The sequence below is a fragment of the Lonchura striata genome, chromosome 3, assembly GCF_050655825.1.
Source record: "Lonchura striata isolate lonStrDom1 chromosome 3, ASM5065582v1, whole genome shotgun sequence".
NCBI classification, from domain to species: domain Eukaryota; kingdom Metazoa; phylum Chordata; class Aves; order Passeriformes; family Estrildidae; genus Lonchura; species Lonchura striata.
Window position 1 is genome coordinate 32,323,040 of NC_140705.1, and position 14,996 is coordinate 32,338,035.

General features: G+C 39.8%; 1 protein-coding gene across 1 annotated transcript; it reads left to right on the forward strand.

Annotated features, from left to right (window-relative positions):
• Positions 1-329: 329 nt before the first annotated feature.
• On the forward strand, positions 330-12,410 carry IRAK1BP1 (interleukin 1 receptor associated kinase 1 binding protein 1). The gene is made up of 4 exons (XM_021545370.4): positions 330-638; positions 7,107-7,172; positions 10,962-11,092; positions 12,097-12,410. The coding sequence occupies exons 1-4, from the start codon at positions 372-374 to the stop codon at positions 12,365-12,367; spliced, it is 735 nt and encodes a 244-aa protein (XP_021401045.2). The 5' UTR covers positions 330-371; the 3' UTR covers positions 12,368-12,410.
• The last annotated feature ends 2,586 nt before the right edge of the window (positions 12,411-14,996 follow it).

The following is a 14,996-nucleotide window of genomic DNA, read 5'->3' on the forward strand; positions in this document are numbered from 1 at the left end:
ACTTGGGTTGCTCAGAGAGGTGCTGAAGTCTCCATCCTTTGAAATATTAAAAATTCAACTGGATATAGACCTAGGCAACCTGCTCCGGCTGATCCTGTTTGGGCCAGGGCATGAACCTTGTCCTTTTGCCCTGTGCATAGTCACTTTCATGACTGGATACCACGCTCAGACACTACCACGGCAGTGTCCCCTTCCCCACTTCCCAGGCAACCAGCGACAGGAGTATATATAGTCGAGGTCTTTCCCACCCTTAGGGACCCGCGGCACAGAGCCCGGCGGTCGGGGGCGGGATCGGGGGCGGGGGCGGCGGCGCTGTGACGTGGCGCCCCGGGGTTGCCATGGTGCCGTGAGGGGCCGCCACAGCCGCGGCCATGGCGCCGCCCGCGCCGCCCCCCTCACGAGTCTTCGCCGAGCTCGACCTGGCCCCGTCCCCGGCCCCGGAGGGACGCGTCGAGCCTCCGGCGCTGCCCGGGCGGGAGGTGCATGTGAGCGGCAGCGCGGAGCTGAGCGCCCGCCCGGACCGGGCGCGGGTGTCGCTGCGGCTCGGCAGCCGCAAAGAGGCGGCCGCGGCGGCGCGGAGCAGCGTGTCCCGCCGGCTGCAGTACATCGCCCACTGCGCCCGCCTGCACGGCGTCCCGGTGAGCTCCGCCGCCCGGGGCCCGCTGAGGCGCCGGGGCGTCCCCAGGGGAAGGCGAGGGGGGACAGCAGGCGGGGCAGCTCCCGTTCCCGGTCCCGGTCCCGCTCGGCAGCCGGCAGGGTGCGGGCCCGTCCCGCCGGGGCGGCCTGAGGAGCGGCGCCCGCGGAGGGCCCCGGTGCCGGCGGGAAGCGGGAGTGACGGGCTTGGAGCCCTCGGTCCTCCGCCTGGGAAAGCCTGGGAAAGTCTTTGGAAGGCTGCAGCGGAAAAGGCGGAATGTCGCTCCTCGGGCTTTCCAACAGGTTGCTTGTTTAGCATGTGGAAGCCATCCTCCTCCGATTCCCACGGCGGTGGAATCGCCGTCCCCGGAGGCGTTTAAAGAGAGGCTGGACGTGGCTCTCAGTGCCATGGTCTGGTTGGCATGGTGCTGTTCGGTCTAAGGGGGCACTCTGTGATACCGGAGGTCTTTTCCAACCTAATTCTGTGATTTGTTTGTGTAATAGAGCATTCGCCCGTGCATACGAGTGAAACTGATAAAGTTGTACACAGTTGTTTGTACACAGCAGCCTAACCCGTACCTGTGTGTGTCAGAGTAACTGTGCTTACCTGAGCTTACCAGCAAATACGTACAGAGCTCTTTATCTCTTTATTGTTCTACTAAAATGGAGAGGTTTTGAAAAACATAGGATATGATCAAGATAGCTGAAGTGACAGAAGCCCCATTGTGTAAAGTTCCTTTACCACAATGAGTTTTTTAGCTTCTGGAAGTGATTTTGCAAGAATGAAAAAAATATAGTCTTGCCTTTAAAGCTTTATCCAAACAGTAAATGCTCTATAAGGGTGATACGTCTCCTAACAATTGTGTTGGTGATGTTTTTGGATTTCACAAAAGAATTTTTGACAGTGTTACACACATAGGGCTCTTAAAAACAGGGGAAAAAAAAGATATTTTATGGAATAAGCAGTTGTTTTCAAAAGTTACTTCTTATTGAAGTTCCCTAGGAAGTTTGTGCCTTTTGAGTGTATTCACAGATAAGGTGGAGAAAAAGGGTGATTATAGAGTTTGCTATGAACACAAGATTATTCAATGGAGTAAAAAAGAATTGCAGAAGGGTTTCCTGATACTGCATGGAGTTACAGTGCAAGTCAGAGTTAGTAGATGCAAAGCAAGAGCATAAGTTACTCGGCCTAAACAGTGATGTGCCCACAGTGAAATTGCATGCCCACATTTCAAATGCTGCATATGTTTGAAGAGAAGCACTGGCACCAATTTTTCACTTCCCAAACAAAATAAGATTACCTCGGTTTATTTTGAGCTGTTTTGTGGTCGCTGTAACATCGATACAAATTGTTCAGGAATAAAGAAGACAGTAAAGAAGACCACGTAGCCCCTGAGAAAGCTCATATTGCAGCTGTGGGATTGGATGACAAGGGGGACATGGAGGCTGCTTTAGGCTAGGTATTGATCATGGCTGGGTGCATGTCTGTCACAGGCAGCATTTGTCATGGGTTCCATTGCCATCAGGATGACTCATTCAGCCAAAACTGGTGCATTTTTGTAAGGGATTACAGGTTAAATGCCTTCAGTGTCTATTAAGTGAGTTAACAGGAGTTTATAGTGCTGAATTTTAAGAGGAATGGGAGAAGACAAAGCAATTCAGTATGCATTCATTCTTATTAGTAGCGAAAATGTTAACCTTTGTACCCACCAACATGGTGAGCCATCAAATTATGGGGCATTTTCATCCTGACTGTAATTAGATAGCTCTTCAGAGCATGGCTATGTTAGAAAAGATAGTTGCAGATATTTACCCTACAGTGAATCTGAACAACTGATTTCCAGTTTTGACTGGATACTGATTGAATCTGGACAGCAAGGAGCATCCAACATGTGGCGGCTGGCACACAACAAGAGCAGTCAGGGTGTTAAATAGGTGAGTGTGCTTTAGAGGGGCTGTGTGCACCACTCCAGGCTAGAAAAAATGATTGGAAACTGAAGTATGACTTGGGCAAACAAATGGTTTTGTTTGGGTTTATAACAGTCAGGTTCAGAAAAGTAATGTCAGCAGGCAAGCAGGGTGGAGAGTGGGCTGTTTTTACAATGTGAGAATATTCGGTGTCTTATTATAGTTACAATAATTTCACAGTAATCTTTTTCTGTTTCAAAGATGCTGTGTGGTGGAGAATGGAAATGTTCTTTCCACTTAGTTGAGAGACTGTGAAATGCTGCTTGAGTTGTGGGTTTCTCAGTGTTAGCAAAGTGTTAGCTCTAGGGAACTCTGAGAAAAACAACATGAAGTTTTTTTTTTCAGAGTAGTTCCCCACGGTATAATTTTTAGTGCTTTGTTTCATCCAGTTTTAAATCACTCTACTGCTGGAGCTTTTATTTGCCTTGCAGCTTTTCCACTAACAACTCTCACTGCTGGCAATTTGTTCTTAACTGCATTTGCTAACTTCACTTGCCGCTAATACCATTCTAGACAACTGTAAAATTAATCTCTCTTCAAAGTCTCCATATGGTTCTAGTTGTTGCAGGCTTATCTAAGGCCTCTTTAGAAATCATCTAACTATACTATATATTTATTTTTAATTAATCTACAGAACAATTTTCTTAACCCTTATTGTTGCTATAGTAGGAAGTCTGTGAGATCAGAAGTCCATAACCTTTGCAGCAGCAGGAGCTTGCATTAGCAGCTTGTCAGGATGCCTGGGGGCAGCACCTGATTTCCATATACATTTACACAGGATTTTAATCAGAAATAGATGCAAATAGTGGCATTTATTTATAGAATGCTGTAAGTATATGCATTCAGAGCACTTCAGAGCACAGAATGTGGTTTCCCCATTGATTTTTCTTTCCCTGCAGCCTTCAAAACAATCTCCCTTAATCAGCTCAGCTGCTTAAAAGTAACATTTTCTTCTCTTTCTCTAGAAGCAAACAAATTTTATATTTGCCACCTATGATTTATTTGGGGAGTGGTGTGGAGATGACACTTATTTTCTTTAATGGCTATATCTAACAGTTGGCATCGGCACCTTGTTCAAAAATAATCTTTGTTGTACCTGTCAGAGTGTTACAAAACAAAACAAACCATCTAGCCAACTATATCTGGGAGGCTCTGGGTTAGAGATTGTCTGAACTGGGATACCTCCATTGCATTTATATGCAACATTCTCCATATTTCAAAACTTAATTCAGGAGTCACAGTTATGGATGCACATGCATACAATCAGTTAAAAAAGGTTTTAAAGTTTGCTCACTTAGTTTCAAAATCTTCCAATGCCAATGTATCCCTGACTGAAGGTAAAAACCTTTGTAAGGCATCGCCGTTTTTATATTACCACGTATTTAAAGAAATATCTCCAGAGTACCCTGCATTTGCTGAGTACAAATATGCTTTTTGTCTTTCTTGTAATAACTGTTATATATAGGTCCGTTATTTTTCTTTAAGCAGCAGAAACTTTCCACCCATAGGTTTTTGGGTTATTGTCCTATCATCTCATGCCAAACAGACCAAAGTGTGGGGATGAGAGGCTGGAGCACAGTTACCCAATCCCAGAAGGTGCTCACCATCCTTATCTGTCTGGAGACACGGTGGATGACTGTCAGGAGACAGAAGCATACATCAAGACTCTCATTAACCATTTCTATAGTGCCAAGAACAAAAATGACATGATCAGATGGAAGAAGCTAACTCTTTTGATTGTTCAGATATCATTATTTTTCTTTATAATGTAAAGTTATACTGGCTATATCAGTTTAAATGTACAAGTAGATTTTAAGAGACATTTTCAAGTGTCTCCAGATACTTTTTATTTACAGTTACACATATCAGTATACATTACGCAATGGGCATTAGCATACTTTCCAATCTATAAACGCTTTCCCTTGCTCAGGCTTGGTTTATGTGTCATAAAAACATCTCATAGTTTTGTTAAGTCATTAGCCAGGAGCAGAACACATAATTTTATGTGCAGATGGGCTGTTCTCTTAGTGTGCTGTTGCATACTTGTCTCCTTGAAGCATGCTTTTGCTGACTTACCCATTTATTTTTTTTTCCCCTGTTCTCTCCTGGAGAAAAGAGCAGTCATTCCTGTAAGAAGTCAATGTCATTGAACGTGGGCACAATGGTCCTGTGACTAAGACATTTTTCAAAAGTAGCAGATATGAGGAAGGGCTATAAAAGATTCTGTTCAGTTGAAAAGAGTGAAAATATAAAGCAAAATATATTTCTAGTCTTTATATGTTCAATGGGGTATTGACTATCTTTTTCATTTTTGTTTTAGGGTGCCTGAAGCTGTGATGAGATGCCACATAAGAAATAGGCTTTATAAGCAGAATTCAAGTGTGATTCTGTTCAGAGTTGTTCAATGGCTTCTGGGTTGATTGAGATAACAATGTTGTTATATCTGTTTTAACTATTTTCTGTGATTCTTGGCCCAGAGATTTAGAAAATGTAGAAAGTTATTCCAGATGTCCAGAGCACCTGAAGTGCAGATTTCCCTAAGTCACAGCGAAAAGTATTTCTTCTGTGGCTATTGCAATCAAATGGGTATTTCCTCAGCCAAAATATGAATAGTAGACATAAACAGTAGGGAAGAAAAATTTTTGCTTTTGAAGTAGTTTTCAGTCTTGATTCCAATTTAAAATTCTGTTGTCTCCTACCTGTCTTTTCCATATCTTTGTGTGAACACAGTCACTAATGGAAGCAAAGTATCTAACAGAAAATGTATCACAGAAGGCCACCTTGTTATGACTTCAGCAATTATTTTGTCCATTTATCTTCAGCAGCACATACAGCTACTGTCAAATTGGGTGGGATTACAGTGAGCTGTGAAGGAAATTTTGTAATACATGGTGCAAAATGATCTTTCAGTCCATAATATCGATCTTGCCATAGCACTTGGTACCACGGGATGGCAGTGTCCTTAAATGCACAGGAACCTAGGGAGGGTACAGCCAAATTCCAAGGCTTGGATCTACTCCGCAGGAAAGAAAACCTGTTTTTAAAAAGGATTAATGAGAGGGCACCAGGGAAAACAAATGCATTTTTTCTATGTTTATAGTTGTGTTACAGCACAGCTATTTCTCTAAGATACAAATTGTAGTAGTTTGTGTTTTTTGTGTGATAATTTCAATAAGATACATGAAACCTCTGGGGAAAAATCTTTATTGGTAATTGTAATTGGATTATATCATAAATAGTAAGATTTACCAAATCTTGTAAATTAAATAAGCTGATGGTGCTAGACTGGCTTGATCACTCTTTAACAAGCTCCAGCCAGCCACATAAAAGAAAAAAATACAGCTTTCATGGACTACTGGCCCTTGCTAATCCTTGCTCTTACTGGAAGAGATTTTCTGAAAATATCTAAAAATAGGACTGTTGTGCTTGAGCACTACCAATAAATCATGATACAATTTTGAAATTTCAGTTTTTTGTGCTTTTATTCAATGGTAGTAAAACCATATAATATTTTAAAAGAAAAATGCTGCTCACAGTTAATGTTATTTGCATAAACTTATGCATGCTACATGATAAACTTGAAGACTTGAGCGTCTGTAGGAAATACTCTGACACAAAGCATCTTTTGTGTGTCAACATTGAAGGCAAATATTTCCTACACAAACAAATCTTGTAAATAAAACTTTAGTAACTGGAAGGCTGGGTATCTGCTTTACTATAGTTCATGGGTGTTACATGCAAAGCTGCAATTAAACTGTAGGCTGTGCTTTTTTTGCTATTTAGAGTAATTTCACAATAAATTGTTCATTCAAACTGTTTACTGCAGAGCAAAATGAGTGAAAAATATGTGACTGTTAGACCAGTAGCAAGCTGGTCAAATATTCATATGTAACTGCAGTTATTTTCTATCTTCCTGAGTTCAGTATCTTACTTATATGTGCTACAGGATTTGCTAGTGCTCTGTGCAGCCATTATGTTGACCAGTGTAGCTGCTGTTGGTGCTGAGGTATCAGTGGTGGAACAGCCTTTTTCAAGGGTTACCATTATGCCAGAATAATAGCTGTACAGTCTTTGTTCATATGACCTTGCTACAAGCTGCTGCTGCTGTTAAAATATCTTAAAATAGGGGTCTAAAAAGCACTTCTCACATACTAACTTTCTAAAAGCAATTGAAGCCTTTAGATTTATAGTACCGGGTAAATTTACAGTTACACACTAATACAGCTTCTACCTAACAGCCACGTTTATGACCTAATTGTGCTCTTCAAGGTAATAGTAGCAAAATCACATTATAGAGCTACTGTATCATTGACTTAGAAAAATGCAAGAAGTCTTTAACATCCAGCTAGTTTTTAACTGAAGATATTTACATGGAAAATTCAAAATTTTTGTTGCAAAGTCATAAGTAATATGCCAAAACAGTTCAGCTTTTATAGGACATCATGTACATACAGCAGATGCTTAATTTCTGTCTTTTAAGGTTATATTCCTCTATTTTGTTTTAGGAAGAAAATATGACTGTAACAGAAGATTTTAGTAGAGTAGAAAATACTTACCAAATGGAAGCAGAGGTATGTATTCAACCTAACCAAAAATAAAACAAAATAATAAGAAGTGTGTCAAGGACCTGTAAAAATTTGCAGACTATCTTTTCTCAGACCAAGGAACATAACAGCAGCATAGTTAAAAAAAACTATTTAAGTAGACTGCAGTTTATAGCAGAGTTCAGCTGCAGTCTTCTGTTGTGTGCAGAACTTGTTTTCATCTCAGATGAATGTGTGCTTTTGAAATGTTACCTGATGATACAGACTGGCGTATTTAGTTCTGGGGCAGTGGGAGCAAACGAACAATTCTGAACTTTCCTTCACCCACAGCCCTACCTGCTCTCTGCTTCTTGCAAGGAGTTGGTGAGTTCAGAAAGCTGCCCCAGTTAATAACCTTTTTTTTTTTTTTTTTTCCCATTATTTTAGCTCCTTGAACTGGGAGCAAATGCAAGATCTGCTTAGGCCACAGTTGCAGAGCAGCTGGATGTTGGTCAGTTCTACACAACTCTGCCATCAGCTTGCTCTAAGTAAAGTAAAGATAATTGTTTTCTTGGGTAATTGGCTCAGTATTTTGTAGGTAAAAAGTGTTCTGTGAAATGCAGATATTATGGGAATAATCCCATTTACTTCAGTGTCTGCTAAGGGAAGTATATATTTGCACATTCATGCCATAGTAGAAAATAAATGCTGTGCTTTAAACGTTCACTGAGGGAAATTATGTGTGTTCAGCTAATGTATTTTTTAGACCATAAAACTTTAATCACTACCCAGCAAGTTTAGAGATTTTTACAAAGTAAACCTGGAAGCCTGTAATAAAATGATAGCTGTTTTATAGAGCTGTGGTTTAGAGTCCTCTTAAACAAGTTCAGCCTCCTTAGTTTGTTTGCTTTAAGGCATATTCTCATCTAAATAACACCAATAAATACAGAAATTATTGATAATTTGGAGAACAAAATTTGAATTTTAAAATAAATCATAAGATACTTAAATGGTGTGCATCAGTGTCATGTTCTGAATGACTTCAGCTTCCTCGTGGAGACACCTACTACTTTGAGAGCTTAAATAACCATGTTTTTTAGATGACCTGTACTTAAAAAGTAATAAAACTCTATTATTAATTATTATATGAATCATTGTTTAGGCTACAGACAAGCTTAGGCTTACAACTTCAGTCTTAAGTGGTAACTTAACCAATTATCCATCTTCTGCTATTAGTTTTTATACAAGGATTATATGTGGAAGGCTAATTGCTTGCATTTAGTGTTGATTTGTAAGCAGCTTGGAGCAGCTGTGATTGCTATTGCAAAGTTGTGTGGTTGCCTGGGAGCCCGGGGGTTGGAACTGGAAGAATCCAGCCACAGTGCTGCTGTTTTGGCTGCCCTGCACACTGAGGTAGCACTGTGGCCACTCTTAATGCAGAGATCAGCCTCTCCTCACTTCTCCCTTTATGTATAACCTTGTTTCATTAGTGCAGCTTCATAAACCAATGAGGTTCCATTGACAAGCATGTTTGCCTACTTTAGCAATATAAATGGATTTAAAACTCACTTCCACTCACTTCTCTGTTAAAGAGTTTGCCATTATATCTGTGTTATATGTAAAGTCTTGGATGTCTTGTGTTACTTCATTCTGCAAACTCTTTACCATTTGTCTTCTGTAAAGAATTTTAGAATACTGAAAAATTCCCAGGCATACAGCTATTTAAAAGTATAATGGAAAATTCAAGATATTCTTTCAACTGTAAGGAGATAATTTTAATTCATGCTCTAACAAAGGAAAATATGCAGAAGAATGATGTTGTGTATAAGATCACAAAGCTCTATAATATTTTTATCATAATAGTTCATTTATTGCATAATGTTCTCATGGGAGGAAGATTATGTTGGTTTTGTGCATTTCTTAATACACTTGCCTCCTTAAAAACCATAACTTCTTGTCATTAGCAGCCTTATCCGAACCTTGGAATGTGTCTAATAATTTTGCATAGCTTCATGTTATTTTTTCACACTTTTTAACCTTAATAACTGATGAAATTAAAACATTTATTTGCATTTTAATGTTCAAGTATTCTCTGTAATTGCAAGTGGAATCTATGAATGTATTAGATGTAGCTCTAAAAGAAAATTGTGGGGTTTGTTTTTTAGGAGGGGGAAACAGCAAAATCAGCTATTGCTCAGTTGTTTTCTGCCCCTGAGGGTACCTGATCAAGTGCTTCTTTTTTAACAGTAAAATTCCTGAGTGCCCAGAAATGCCCCAGTCTGAAAAATTTATCTCCTGCTTAAGACCCATAATTCTTTTGTTTCATCATGTTTCTGTTTCATCCCCTAGAAGGAACAAATCTTGTAAATGCTGATGGCAATCTTGAAAACACTATGGCAGTCCTCATAGTGAGACTTTCCACAAAATACAGCTATGACAGTTTTCTGACAAAATATCACAGGGGCATGTATGCTTTTTATATATATGCCAAGAACTCCCACTGAAGAAAAAACTGTAGGTATAGCCTCATCTTCAGTCTCTGTTCAATTGACACTACACCTTTCAGAGCCACTGAACCAGTGCAAGCCAGGATAAGGTTCATGTACTACACCAAAAGGCTATCAAGGGTAACAAGATGAGAGCATTAATTACTTTTTACCTTACTCTGTATGTGAAGTAGCTCCCTCCTCACACACTGAGAGACTCTGCTTCCTTGAATTATCTCATTCTCCACAAGGTAAGTCTCTGGTATGCACACAGGAAACTGCTGCAGTGCAGCTGACATGCTGTAACTTGGATTTGTGTGTCATAGCCCCTCACTGGGGTAGTGGTACATAGAGTGCAGCAGCCATGGGGGCAACTGTATGTCCCAGGTAGTAGAATTTTCTTTACTGCAGGCTTTTTCTTCCATTCCTGTGGAAGCTGTATTAGTATGCAAAAAGAAGGGAGTCGGGGATAAGAAAGAAGGTAAACCTTACTCATGGTGAGAGCACTGTACTGGAAGTGAAGATGAGGTTTTAGGTTTTTTAAAAAAGAGTTAGGGATCCAGGATTTCTGATTGCTGAATGCTGTATCAGCTCAGTGTCATTGCTTCAGTCCTGGAAGCTGTGCTTTGCCACAGAGAAAAACTGGCTTCTGCCTGGAAAGTTGTGCCTGGCTGGAATTTCCACCGGGAAAACTGTTGGGCTCTCGATCCAAGGCTGATAATAATTGCTGCTTCATAGCATTTGGGAAGGACCTGAATTCCTAATGCATCTTCATTTAATGCTTCTTAAAGCCAGGGACTGTTAGGTGTTTAAATTGTTTTTAATCCAAGTCTGAATTTCCCTCTCAGCCCAGTTCCCTCTCAGCACTGCAATGAGTCTGTTTAGACAACACAGGATTTGGAGCCCACTGCAAGCTGAACTGGGTTTGGCTTAGCTTAATCTCATAGCTGAGGTTTCTTTAATGCTTGGAATTAAAATGTACTTTTTCTTTGTGCACAGTGTTTTCTACATCATTTTGTATGAGCTTCTGCCAGGATGCATCTAGTCATGCACCAAAGAACACATTCATTCATCAGATTGTCTGCATACCAAGAATTCTGTATTTCCTCAGAAAGGGATTTCTTAATCCTCAGTTTTAAACTATTTAAGAATTTTTTTCTATTGCAAACCTAATGCTAGTCTCTAGGGCTATATAGAAGTCTTATAAGTTCATAAATGTTGGAGTTTTATACAGGACTAGTAAGTTTAGTTACCTTGTAGATGTCTGGCCTTATACTGACTTAAATGAAGTGTTGAGTCATAGTGGAAAATGAAAATATTACTCATGTGATGTCTGTTCACTCACTCCTAGGTCTGTATCATATTCAGTGATTTTGGAAAAATGCAGAATGTTTGCAATCTACTCATTGAAAAGTTAGGAACCTCTGTTACCATCAATCCACCTAATTTCTACCACACACCAGAAGCCATCGACACACTTCGGTAAGTTCTCTCAGATGCCAAAAATCTTACAGCCTCAGTTTATATGAATACATAATTTATGCTGTTTTCAATGGGAGCAAGTAGTTTCCTTCGCACCTATTAATATTTATGTTACAGATTTCTGTATTTAAATATAACTTATAAATTAATGCTGTTCAACCTTGAAGATAGAATTTATTCTTGTCTATGCCAAAGTAGAATGTAATAAAAATTATTTTACCACTGATTTCCACTGGAGTATAATCTTCTGTTAATGTTAGGTCAACAGAATTTGGCTTTGCTTACATCATCATGTGTAGATTTCATTTGTATTTATTCATTAAGGGTGCAAGTGTGTTACCAGATGTTGATAATTTTAAATATGCTTGCCAATGCCCATTACGTTTAGCTGACATGATCTGAAAATAACCATGTGTGGCACTTCCTCAGCATCAGAACATGCTGCCCTGAAGCTCACATTCTTGATCTGTTTTAAGCACTGACTAGTCACAGTCCAGGCTTCTCCCACTAAGAGGGAGGGACAGAAGGAAGTTAGTCTTGGTTGGGTTTTTTCCTCTTGTAAGAAAAGAACTGCCTGCTAATTAAGAAGCAAGCTTAATCAGCTGCTGTTAAAAGTTCCAGAGATGCCAAAAGTGAATGTCAGAGATATCTACAGGAGATCAGGAAATATGGCCAGTGATGTTAAGCAGGTGCTAGTACACCTTGCAGCTGAACCGCTGAAATGCCTGGAGCAAGGGTTGAATTGCTCTGCAAGACTCAGCATGGATGCCTGCAGCATGCAAGTTTTAGAAATGCTTGATCTCATCAGATTTAGTGAGCATGCTGACATTTCCTCCACACGCTGTCCCCTCAATACCCAAGCTGTGGCTCAGAAGCTGGGGAAGGTGATGTGCCTTACATCTCTGCAGTTACAAAACCTGTGATGTTAAAAAAAAAAGCTTGACAGGAGCACTGGTACATCAGTTGAACCTGCTTGTTATTGTGCTGCTGCTTCCACCTCTCAGCCGCCAAGTGTGTGTCACTGCCGTTGGAAACACGCGCCGGAAAGCCCAGGAAGTCTGTCGACTGTTTGGCCAGGCATTGGGAAAGCCTTTATTGATAAAAGAAGAGGAAACAAAAGAATGGGGAGGCCACATAGACGGTCACCTGTTACACTGTGCTGATTCACAGACTCTGCAGGAAAGAATCCAGAATGCTACTGCTTATGCTTCTTGTAGAGTGTTTGCTGTGTTTGAGATAAAGGGAAAAGAAAACAGGAGAAACAAATTGCTCTAGAAACCTTAAAATCGTACACATCTTAATAAAATTTTTATGCTTTCTTGTGCCTTTTGATTTTTTTTTTTTTTTTTTTTTACTTCATTCTTGTGGTAAGTCCATTCCTTAAAATACAGTTAATTCTGAAAGTAAGTTCAGACCTGCTTATTTTTGTTTCCTGGCCCCTGTAAAACAGCAAGATATTTGACATGCAAAACATTTGGCACACCTGGCTGAAACTGCACCGCATATACACCTTTGCTCCCAAAACTGGACAGAAATTAATCCCCATTGCTGAGTCACGGCAAACTGAATATGCATTGTGTTCACTTCTGACAAAACTGAGTGTCCAACATAAAACCTGCTAAGGAATGTTTTATTTCATCATAGGAAAAAAATATACATTTTATCCTGGTGTCTGTTTGCTCAAGTTTAAAAATGGTATCTGTTGTCTGGACATACATTACATGTACAGACACTGAAGTACTCAGTCATGAGGGTAGAGTTTTTTCAACCATGACTGCATAATGTATTTTGATCCATCATATCCAATGAAGTAGGTTTCCATATCAGGGTGACACACCTGAGGAAAAAAATTTCCAGTTGAAGAAGCATCAGAATTTGCAATAAATATAGACCAATACTTAAATGAAGTGTCGAAGTTACCACATTGTTTGAAAACTCCTTATGAGTATTTAATGTACATAGAGGTACTTTCAATGGCATTTTCTGTGTACCATAACTGAATATCTGTCATCAGAATAGCAGCTCTCTCCAAGTATTTTACAAATGTTGAATAGATCTCACAAGATGTTACAAGCTAGATTTACACCAGCATCAGTGTTTAAAATCAGCAGTGTTTCTTATTCAGTAAGAAACACTCATGCTGCTAGTAAGTCATTCATGCTGCTGTTGGAGGTATTTGGTATTTCTTTTAGCTGGATCAGTTATCTAATTCAATGAGGCAGCAGGAACAATAAAGCAGTGGGGGAAATGGTGAAGACAGACCCAGGGGATGCCTTAGGTCCAAAATGAAGATGCAAACCCACCAAGGACAATCCAAGCCTTGTCTTGATGCAGGAAGCCCACAGTGAGTGGCTCAGAAGTGTCAGCTGGGAAAAGATCATGACAAGTCTAAGCATTTCCTGATCTCTCAACTCTTCAAGAAATTACTGTGGCTATTAGACTGTACAAAAGGCTGAGCGAGGGCAAGCCACAGACCTTTTGTACTTGAGACATGACTCACCATCTGTTATTAATCTCAGCTAGACTACTTTGAAACACCTGGTTTTGTGAGCTTGTGACCAATAGTTTCTCTAATAATCTACGTGGAGAATTAACCTACTGCACAGGTGAATAAAGCAATTTATTAAAACCTTAAAAGCTAATTCTACAAAGTAAACATTTAAGATAAAGTATCTGTTTCTCCCCATGGAATAGAAAGGAAACTGAAGGTAGCCAGTTAACTGACATAGTGAAAGGTGCGTTTTTTAGACAGTGTGGGCAGAATCCAGATTTAAATATTTATTATATTCATCTGGAACAGCATAATTTCTATTCCTAAATTCAGGCATGTTGGCATATTCTATATTACAACTGGTGGCTAAACCAGAATGGGCTGAACTAAGGCTTCCCCCAAATAAAAGAGGTGATTGTCACACTGTGGTTGAGAGGGGTCCTTTATGTGCAGCAGCACAGTTTTGAGAGAGAGCATAGAGAGTCTGCCTTACACAATTCCTTTGGGAGGTTTTCCCAAAAGGCAGAGGGATGTGCCAATTTTAATCTGCTCTGTTTGACTAGAAAAGTATCTCCTTTAGGTGAATTGTTGCTCTACTTGCTGTTATTTTAAATACAGACCCTGACACTGTCACAGAGAAGGCATCCACAACAGCTTAGGGTCCCTTGCAAAAAGCCACCTGTATGTGGCATGCATGCCTGAAGGCTGTTTTCTGGCTTAGAGTCTCATACTAGTTTAAAAATCAGGTGTGCCTTGCATAAGCAAGGAATCAAAAGCTACTTCAACTCTGATACACAGAACAGAATTTTTGGCTCCCAAAGAATTTTGCATTAAGAAAGTAGATATTCTTCAGTCTGGGCAGCAGCTGAGCAGAAGCTATTTGAAATGGAGATTTTTCGAAGTAGAATTGAGAAACTAATATACTTTGCTAGATCCCCAGAAATCGCAAAACAAAAGTCAGTGTCTGCAACAGCCTATATATAGTGGAAATCAAGTTGCTAAAGAGTCGGATACTTTAAAGTGGATATTACCTGAGTGTGGTCATTTTTTAGCTTCAAAAATCCATGCTTGAAAGTACAGCAGTAATTTGTTTATCTGCTTTCTCTATTGGTTTTCATTAACTTTGCATCCTAGCTAGTATCTATTAAACCAAGGGTCAGCCAACTTTTAAACATACAGAATAACAATCAAGTTGCAACTGAATAAAAATAAATACTACCTCTAATTCCATAATAATTGTTATCTTTTCCTCAGGAACATAAGCTGTAGATTTGCCAAATCCATTTGCTCTGTTAATTAGAATTCTATAGTGAGGAGTATCTTTTAGATCCTGTAAAAATAGAAAGAAAATAAATAGCCTCAAAGAGACATGATGACTAAAGGTTACATATTATAATCAGTTAACATTCAGTG